The following is an 11,117-nucleotide window of genomic DNA, read 5'->3' as shown; positions in this document are numbered from 1 at the left end:
GTGATACTATTATGATGCTGTAATGATCTGATGCTGCCATGTGGGTGGGATAGATGAAATGATGTGATGTTATGACATGATGCTATGATACCATAATGCAGCATATGCCACATGATTGTCACGCTGTGATGCTGCAGAGCTGATGAAATGCTGTGCCTGTACAGAGGGTCGGGGAGGGTGAACAGCACCCCATAAGTGACATACTAACTCGCGTACTAGCATACTCCAGCCACAGATTACTGCAAAAAAAAAATGAAATGATGTAAATATGCTACGACGAGACTTTTGCTGATAGTCTATAGGGGTGAGTTAAATGAGTGCAAACGCACGCACACACAACCAACGGTTGGAAAAGCGGGGTCCAAGAGCTTGAGCTCGATCCTGCAGATACAAATAGGTGAGTACACACACAAACACTCACACACACACACACACACACACACAGCTATCAACCTTACTACACCTTCATCAATCCACAGAGCTTTATAGGGGCGTCACACACATTCTTGCGAACCAAGAACATAAACAAAGCCTTCCTAATATATGACAATAGCCATTCAAATGTTACCAAATAAAGATGAAAGCTAGTGAAAGCTTTGTTTCATTTCCCCAGAGACTTGACACACACACACACACACACACACACACACACACACACACACACACACACACACACACACACACACACACACACATACACACACACATATCAAAGACTGTTCTAAAATGCACTCTCTTTAAATCTGTCAGATTATGAATATAAGAGAGTATTTTATTATCCGACTTAATTATACCGAAGTTATGAATAAATGGCCAAGCTGGGAGCAATATTTCACACAGTACACATCGCCTCTTTGAAACAACAGGTTTTTTATTGGGCCATTCGGTGCTTGTTCGAATATGCATTTGAATGATTGCCGCGGCAGCTTGCTTTTAATGGCCCGCGAGCCGTAAGTCATTTTTAATGTGTGTTTTCTGTCTGTTTGTAATAAATTATCCATTGTTAACTTCTTTAATAATAAAATATATATGAAAAATATTATGTTTTATACCTTTATATATACAGTATTGCATTATATATATATATATATATATATATATATATATATATATATATATATATATATATATACACACAATGACAATTCATGCTCGTTGATATTGGTTTTATATCAAAACTCACATTGGGAATGAATCAGAGAGTCCAACTCTATCTGAGCGTTGCTCTTACCAAGCAATTAGTAAATAGGAAGACCAAACACAGTCAACTTTGCAAATGAAATTACTCCCTTACCCTACGAGGCAGAGGAGAGCCATTTATCCACTACGGTTCAGTGAGGATATTGTCAACATTCCCTCGGTATATGTATTTGTCAACACAACGCACTAAGGGAAGATGTATACACACAATAACTATACAAAAGTCTGATATATACACAGGTATAGCACTACAAAAGTCTGATATATACACAGGTATAGCACTTGTAGATCAAGTAATCATAATGCAAAGCCTAGGCTTCAGGAGTATGACAACTCACACCCTGGTGTACTCAGGTAAACCAGTAGTCACACTGACTACCTGGAGTATGCTGACTACCTGGAGTATACTGACTACCTTCTCCACAGTATTTGAGAGCCAGTCAAACACTCCCTAAGCCAACGGTGCGATATACAGTCCAACACCCTCACCCCAACAACCGGCATCCGGGACAGTCAATTTATCATCACTCTGTTCCAGAATAAGAATATTAACTGCGCCATTTCGGATAAGCGTGCACCCCAATTCTCATCAACTCTTACCTCTCCCCCCCTAGTACCTCCCTCACGCTTCTCTCCCTCCCTACCTAGTTTACATTTCATTCATCTTCCCTCCCTCAGTCTCTCTCTCCCTCTCTCCCTCCCGCCCTTCTCTGCAGCTCAAAATCAAAACACAATACACAATATCTGACGGCTAAAGCAACCCGGACTCCCCCAATCTACTGAGTAAGGCGCGTTTGACAATGATGATGTTAATATGAACAGATTAAACCGGCTCTGTGACACTTTACAAATGTTCCCGGCAAAAGGTATATTTCACTGTCTTAATCGCGAGCGGGGGATGAATCAATGGAGTTACCCAGGCCCGCCGCCAGCCTGCGGAGGGCAGAAGAAGGACGAGGAGGAGGAGGAAAGGGACTAGAAGGGATAGGGAAGGAAATTAGGAAGTGATGGCGAATGAAAGAGCGTCAAGAGGAACAGGATAAGGAGGCAAAAATAAATAAAAGTACAAGAAATATAAGTAATGAGAAACATTTCCAACATTTGCAGGAGGCCATGTAACAGAGCAGGGGGGGGGGGGACATCCACAGAGCCGGCAACACCACCACCACAACCACCACCACAGAACCACCACCACCACCACTACTACCACCACAGAACCACCACCACAGAGCCGCTACCACCACCACAGAGCCACCACCACCACCACTACTACCACCACAGAACCACCACCACAGAGCCGCTACCACCACCACAGAGCCACCACCACCACCACTACTACCACCACAGAACCACCACCACAGAGCCGCTACCACCACCACCACAACCACAGAGTTACAAACACCACCACCACAGAGCCCACAGAACCACCACCACCACCACCACAGAGTCACCACCATCACCACCACATAACCACAACCACCACCACACCACCACCACCACAGAGCCAGCTGGACCATAAACTAGCCAGTTGCCCAATAGCTTCAGCACCCGCTCCGTCACCCAGCCCAGGAAGACCCTAAAACAGGCTCTGGTTTTTCGACACGAGATTACCAACTGCGGCTCAGCTTACCACCCAGTTTCCGGCCCTCTCTGGCTTACTTAATATCAACATTAACATTTTCTTCTTCTGCACCATGAAGTTCATACTTTAACTTTACTAGTGGTGTGCCTCCAAGCCTGTTGGGCTTTATTGTTCGGAGAACATTGTTAACAGTGAACATTACGTGTGGTACAAGTGTGGGGAGTGAGATGGTTCTCAATCACCTCTCGCTAGAGATTGTTGTTGTTAGAGATTCAGCTACTCGGAACAAGTTCCAAGTAGCACGGGCTATGGTGAGCCCGTAACTTACCTGGCACAGGAGCGGGGCAAGAAGCACGGCTATGGTTAGCCTCGTGGACGGGAGATGTCTCCCCCCACCTCTCGCTAGTAGCAGCAATATTGCATATGCAAATGAAGTGCATTGGATTGTCTGGCCCTTAGAGGTCGCAACTGTCATCACCAGAGTATACAATCCATCAAGTGTTCAGTAATAATAATAATAATTATTATAATAATGAGAAAATCCATTGAAGCTGTGATGCGGATTCGAATCTATGCGTCTGGGTAGTCTCAGATGCACGCTGTAAACAGCCACGCTTCTGGTGCGTTTCTCCAGTTGTGTTCACTCCTAAGTCTACCATTTTCAGGAGTTGCAAGTTGTCTTCCCTTCATCCTGTTCTGTATGTGTGGTCTCCTTCCTCGAGCTTCTATCTTCATAACCTTGCACTTGTCAGGGTTAAACTTTAGTAGCCAGTTTTCAGACTACCTCTGGAGAGTGTGACATTATCAAGGTCTGTTTGTATTACAATTCTCCTCAGTTCTGATTCGCCTCATTAGCTTAGTATCGTTATCTTGAGGTTATCTTGAGATGATTTCGGGGCTTTAGTGTCCCCGCGGCCCGGTCCTCGAGCAGGCCTCCACCCCCAGGAAGCAGCCCGTGACAGTTGACTAACACCCAGGTACCTATTTACTGATAAGTAACAGGGGCATAGGGTGAAAGAAACTCTGCCCACTGTTTCTCGCCGGCATCCGGGATCGAACCCGGGACCACAGGATCACAAGTTCAGCGTGCTGTCCGCTCGACCGACCGGCTCCTTCAAGGTCAGCAAACAGATAAGAACGAGCTTACTTCCTCTCTTATATAGTTTACATATATTAGGAACAGGTTGGGCCTTAGTACCTTGAGGTACTAAGGTACCTCAAGGTACCACTTGTTACCTCTCCCACAATCTTTGTGTGTACTCACCTACATCTACTCATCTACTTGTGCTTCAAACTGTCAATCAACTGGCGTACAGGTTTCTGAGCCTATTGGGCTCTAGTATTGAGTGTGTGTACTCATCTAATTGTGCTTGCGGGGGTTGAGCTCTGGCTCTTTGGTCCCGCCTCTCAACCGTCAATCTACAGGTTCCAACGTGTACTCACCTAATTGTGTTTGCGGGGTTGAACTCTGGCTCTTTGGTCCCGCCTCTCAACCGTCAATCAACAAGTGTACAGGTTCCAACGTGTACTCACCTAGTTGTGTTTGCGGGGGTTGAGCTCTGGCTCTTTGGTCCCGCCTCTCAACCGTCAATCAACAGGTGCACACACGTGTGTGTGTGTGCGTGCGTGTGTGTGTGCGTGCGTGTAGCTTCATGCCCCATGGATCAGCGACGGGCATATTGGGCACCATACGGGAATCATATGCCCTCCCCCCCCCCCCGCACCCCCACCAATCCCTTCCCTCCCTTTCTCTTCGCCCCTTCCGCCTTTATTCTCATCCTTCTCTCCCAGTCCTAAATATGAATGGCAAGTAGATAATTATCCTATCTAATGGCGCCATCATCTTCCAGTCACCCTTCCAATATTGTCTTAAGGAGCTCCAAGCAAAAAATGGTTGACGAATTGAATAATAAAAGGAAGGAAGGATTGCCGTTGGTTGTGGTGGTTGTGGTGGTGGTAGTTGTGGTGGTGGTGGTAGTTGTGGTGGTGGAGGCTGTGGTGATGGTGATGGTTGTGGTAATGGTAACTGTAATGATGGTAGTTGTGGTGGTAATAGTAGTTCCGGTGATTGTGGTAGTTGGGGTGACGGTAGTTGTGGTGATGGTGGTAGCTGTGGTTATGGTGGCATTGGTGGTGTGTGGTAGTCATTGTGGTGATGGTACTGGTGGTAGGTAGCTGTGGTAATGGTGGTAGCTGTGGTGATAGCAATTGTGGTAGCTATGGTGATAATGGTAGTTGTGGTAATAGTGGTAGCTGGCTCATAACTGAACTGTGGAAAACAGAAAAATAATGAACGAATATTCCGTAGTTAAGATCTATACCTGATCTATATATTCTTAAATTTCGCCAGTACTAACGATGTCGTTAGTGAAAATGCGAATGCAAACAAACCCTCCTCGTTGGTTAGCAACGAAGCCATAACTAACGTGTAGTTAATATGCTTCACCAACCAGTTTCTTAAGGTTTAATGACCGCAATTTTCACGTTATGGTTATAATTCTGGCGCTTTAGTTAAGTCAAAAGCCCCGTAATTTTCACCTAACCTCAGACTAATTGGAAACGGCCGCGAGGGGTCAAGTATAAGCTGCAAGGGTTCGAATCCCTATTACAGCACCACTTGAAATCTGACGCTTGTAAAAATCGTGAGAACGGGTTGCATCTTAAGACAATTTTCATCGCACAAATTTCATTTGTGCGATGAAAATTCAAACCACTGGAAAATGTTGAAGAAAATTCAGTTCAAATTCAAATGTACTTAAAAATATATCTATTCTTCCGCTCTAAATTAAACTACTACAGATTGTTATAAGAAATAATTGTATCTAAACTTAATTATTATGCATGGAACCTGACCTTCAGGTAATTAATAAAATTTGGCGAATTAGTTTCGTCACAAAGTTTAAAATTTTGTTAAATATCAGAAGTAGCAATAATTAGAGTAGGTAACAGCAGAATATGAACTTAAACATATGACGGTACACGGCGCTACGTACTCACCTAGTTGTGCTTGCGGGGGTGTTGAGCTCTGGCTCTTTGGTCCCGCCTCTCAACTGTCAATCAACTGATGTACAGATTCCTGCGCCTACTGGGCTCTATCATATCTACCTACTACCTATCATATCTACCTACTACCTATCATATCTACCTACTACCTATCATATCTACCTACTACCTATCATATCTACCTACTACCTATCATATCTACCTACTACCTATCATATCTACGTATAGGCCTATCTCAGCCCGGCATGTATAACAATCGGTACAACCAGTAGATGTGAGTTTAATAGCTCTTGTTATTATTATTTGAAGCAGTGGTAGAAGTGGTAGAAGCAGTGGTAGAAGTGGTAGAAGTAGTAGAGTTGTAGAAGTAGAATAGTGTCACAGAGTAATAATGGTAGTGTAATAGTAGTAGACATACAGTAGGAGTAGTGTTGTGGTAGTAGAGTAGTGCAGAAGTAGTGGTAGAGTTGTACAGTTGTAGCAGAATAATGGAGTACTAGTAGGGAAGTGCTAGTATTACTAGTATTACTACCACAGTAGTGTGGTAGTAATATGATAAACTAATTTACGAGAAAAAAAATCATTCCTGATACAAGAAAGCTCATAGATATAAGTCACAACAATGCAACTAATCACATCCTTAATAGATAACTGCAGCTAATTAGCTCATTCTTGGTTCTGTAAATAAATAAATCAGAACTAACCACTTAGCCCATTCAGAGCACTGTAACTAATTCAGATAGAGTGATGAAACTCTCATACAGATGTATAACTAATCAATCCACTCAGAGATCTACACCACAACTAATTCACCTAACCCACTCATAAATCTCAAATTAACTCATAAAGAACTTCAACTAATCAACCGACTCAGAACACCGCACCTAACTAATCCATCCCGTACTCTACAACTAATCGGGTACACTCCGGCAAAACTAGTAACTAACAGTTTACACCTGATTACAGAAGAATGTTATTAATCCGGAATGATCAACTGACGATCAATTCCATCAACAATTACAATTAATTGATTCGGGCATACATCAGAATTAATTAATAATTCAACTACGAATTTATCAATAGACTCCCAAAATACGGCATAACTAATTTATAAATTAAATTAATCGAATAAGTATGGGTTTCCCCATTCATAAATAATCAACCATTTAATTACTCAGCCAATCAACAAACCTCGAAATAATTCTGACAAATTAACATGCAACTATGATTTATCTGCTTTGTAAATGCAATAACAATTATCAATGAATGAAGCCTGTAAGAATAAATTAATTAACAATGATAAATTGATCAGTTTGATAATTACTACTAGTTAACAAACGGTCTCGAGTGGTGGGGGTTGAGGTATCGAGCTTGGGAAAAGCTTAAGATATCAAGCTTGGGAAAAAGCTTAAGATATCAAGCTTGGGAAAAGCTTAAGACATCAAGCTTGGGAAAAGCTTAAGATATCGAGCTTGGAAAAAAGCTTAAGATATCAAGCTTGGGAAAAGCTAAAGATATCAACGGTTCGTCTATCATGTCGAAAGTGAAGAAGGGAAGTGATTAAGAGATGGGAATTGTGGAAAACTTAAGAAGGAGACGAAGAAGGAGGGAGCCAGGGGAGGGAAGAGAAGGAGGGGGGAGCCAGGGGGAGGGAGGCAATTAACGAGAGGGAGGCAGGATATCCACCCCCCCCCCACCCTCACATCTGGTAGACCAACCGGTAATCACACCATTCAGTATTATATTCAAATCAAGGGATTGGGTGTCGCTTGAGAAATACCCCTCGGTATTTTGTGACGAGGCGAGACACCGCCTCCACGCTCACGGTAACACAACCCCATGACCCTCTCTACAACCATCTTTCTCTACCCTCCTCACCCCCTCTCTACCTTCCCCCACCCCATCTTTCTCTACCTTCTCTACCCCTCTCTACTCTTCCCCCCATCTTTCTCTATCTTCTCTACCCCTCTTTACCCTTTCCACTTTAATTTCCTTCCTATACCTCTAACCTTCTCAGTCCTCTAATCCCTCCCCAACCTGCTAGCTCTTCCCCAATCCCTCATCCCTAGACCATCTCCTTAACCACTCTACCCTTTCCCTATTCCTCTACTCTCAATCCCATTCCCATCCCTCAACCCCTCCTGATCGCCTTACCTCCCCCACCACCCTCCATCTACTCATATACCCACTCTTCAATACCTTTAACCCCCCCCCCTAAAGCCTATATGTGCCTCCTCCTCCCTTCCCCTCCCCAGACCCTAGACTCCCTCTTCCCCCACCCCAACAGACCCTTTCCCCCATCCCTCGACCCATCCCTCGAACCACAACCCAGCTAACCTCAGTCTGCCTCATCGTGTATTTCAACCAAGACTAAGGAATAGGAGGAAACTGGATCAGAAGGAAATTGAAGAATAGAAATATTAAAGAATTATAATATACAATAAAATAATAAATTATAATATAGAAATAAAAGATGCAAGAATAAGACGAGAGAGAAAAGACGAGGCAAAACGGCCATATTCACAAACAAAAGAGTATCGCAAAAAAAATGGTAAGGAGTTTTAGGCATCTACTTGTCAGATTAGAACGTCTTACGCCTTATACGCCAAACTGGACATCTTCAATCGCACGAAGACGGGCTCACCATAGCCCGTGCTACTTGGAACTTCTTGCTCCAAGTAGCGAATCTTTAACAACAACAACAACATTCAATCACATGGACATCATCTTCCAGGGGTACTGCTTCCGGTTCCAAACACAGGACATAAGTTTAATGCTAAAAGTCTACATGTAAAAAGCTAGGATTTTTTTCCCGTAAAGAGAGTATCACCTCTGGCTGGACGAAGGGGGTCCCATAGCCTCGGAGAAAAGCACACATAACGCATTAGAGGGAATTTTAAGGTCCCTTCTACTACTGTTTTTATGTTATTTCATCCTACCACCCTTTTCCTGTTGCGTTTTTTTTAGCTTTAAATATATATATATATATATATATATATATATATATATATATATATATATATATATATATATATATATATATATATATTTATAAAACAGCCGGATACCCCATGTAGTATATAATGTGTATATAAACAATTGTGATAAAGGTGTCACAACTAAACACAGTTATAAATATAAAGGTGATACATGTGGTTTACGAATAATAACTATCATTCTGCAACATTAAGCTGATTCTTTTGCAACATTTCACCCACAATAGTAAACTTGCTCTCCGGAAACATTTCGCTCAGAATATCATCCACCAGCAACATTTTGCTCAGAATATCATCAACCAGCAACATTTCGCTCAGAATATCATCAACCAGCAACATTTCGCTCAGAATATCATCCACCAGCAACATTTCGCTCAGAATATCATCAACCAGCAACATTTCGCTCAGAATATCATCCACCAGCAACATTTCGCTCAGAATATCATCAACCAGCAACATTTCGCTCAGAATATCATCAACCAGCAACATTTCGCTCAGAATATCATCAACCAGCAACATTTCGCTCAGAATATCATCCACCAGCAACATTTCGCTCAGAATATCATCAACCAGCAACATTTCGCTCAGAATATCATCAACCAGCAACATTTCGCTCAGAATATCATCAACCAGCAACATTTCGCTCAGAATATCATCAACCAGCAACATTTCGCTCAGAATATCATCAATCAACAACATTTCGCTCAGAATATAATCAACCAGCAACATATCATTCGATTTGATAATCCCGGGATTATCAAATCGTGACCCGCTTATAATCCTTCACCGCTGCACTCAACCAAATACTGCCAATAGTCTTGCAATACCGCACTCGTCTGGTTCATATGTAAGTTACACACATAAAATTCGACCACCTGGGCGGCACAGAGCTGTAAATACCAAACTTTATAGTCTATAATAACCAAATTGCTTTCACCTTTAACAACCTTGATGGAGGAAACTGCATCCAGTCCTTTACGGATGAGTCAAGTTCACTAATGTATCTTTATTAGCAACTATATATCAGATATTTATGGAAATTATTATACACATTATTTGTATAGAGGCCTGGTCAGAGACCGGGCCGCGAGGACACTGACCCCCGGGATCCACGCAAGGTAACGTAAGGTAAGGTATATACGGTACATATAAGCTATATAAGGTATATATACGTATATATATATATATATGTGACATTGTCAGACCACGGAGGAAAATTGAAACAGGAATTTCCTTAAGTACTTTCGTATATTAATACATCTTCAGCCACTCCTTCTGAAGAGGTACTAATATACGAAAGTACTTAAGGAAATTCCTGTTTCAATTTTCCTCCGTGGTCTGACACTGTCATATATATATATATATATATATATATATATATATATATATATATATATATATATATATATATATATATATATATATATATATATAAACCGCCTTGGAGGTCTATAATTTATGACCTCGTAAAGTTACTTGTAAAGTTGTTCCGCTGCTCTTCGTAATACGTTCACTCCGATCACATAGTTATTATGCCCGCCGGCAGCACGCTCACACACAATTATATAGTCTGTCAGTATAACCCTTATTTTCTCATATAAAATGTGAAATTTATGAATGGAGCAAAATTACTTAATTTACACACAAATGCGCCTACGTTCCGTGATAGAAACGCTCGTATGCTCTCTATACATGTCCATGCGTTTAGAAAATTTGAAACTATCGTAGAAAGGAAATTTCGAAATTGTTTGAAAATTTTATTCCAGTGAAAAATTTGAAGATTCGTATAGCATATATCAAACTCTAAATCTAGTCAAAAATATTAAACAATTTTTTTTTTAATGATTGTAAAACTCTGATATTTCAACAATAATTGAAATTCTCCATTTTGACATATGTGGGTTTTGTAGTATTGTTGGAACCTCGCTAAAGGGACACCTCTCAAGCGTGACCACAGACCTTCGGTGTCGTGATCAGAAATGTTATCATAGACTTTTGTAAATAAATAATTCCCATTGCCGGGGACAGGAAGCCTGCAATTAGTCTAATCGAGATCATCCTAGGGCACATACTGACCTTCCCCAGAATTCACCCCACAGCAGTTGCCTAACTACTCCCGGCTACTTATTTTATTGCTTGGTGAAAAGCAGCGTCAAAGGAAATTAAACTTTCCTAATCTGGAATTGAACCCGGGTCCTCGGTTGTGAGTTCAAGACACAGACCACTGCGCTACAGGACCCAAGATATTTAATACTGGCGTTCTATGAATTTGAACTGATCAGACAAAGAATGCTAAAGGTATCTTATCTTATCTTGAGGTTATCTTGAGATGATTT

The 11,117-nt window shown here is 41.7% G+C and overlaps 1 protein-coding gene across 1 annotated transcript; it reads right to left on the bottom strand.

The window, feature by feature from the left end:
• Positions 1-8,958: 8,958 nt before the first annotated feature.
• On the bottom strand, positions 8,959-9,480 carry LOC138365671 (rhoptry surface protein CERLI2-like). The gene has a single exon (XM_069326162.1). It carries the CDS (start codon positions 9,478-9,480, stop codon positions 8,959-8,961), a length of 522 nt encoding a protein of 173 aa, XP_069182263.1.
• Positions 9,481-11,117: the final 1,637 nt, after the last annotated feature.

This window comes from Procambarus clarkii, chromosome 17 (assembly GCF_040958095.1).
Source record: "Procambarus clarkii isolate CNS0578487 chromosome 17, FALCON_Pclarkii_2.0, whole genome shotgun sequence".
NCBI lineage: Eukaryota > Metazoa > Arthropoda > Malacostraca > Decapoda > Cambaridae > Procambarus > Procambarus clarkii.
This window is presented reverse-complemented; position numbering and strand designations above follow the sequence as displayed.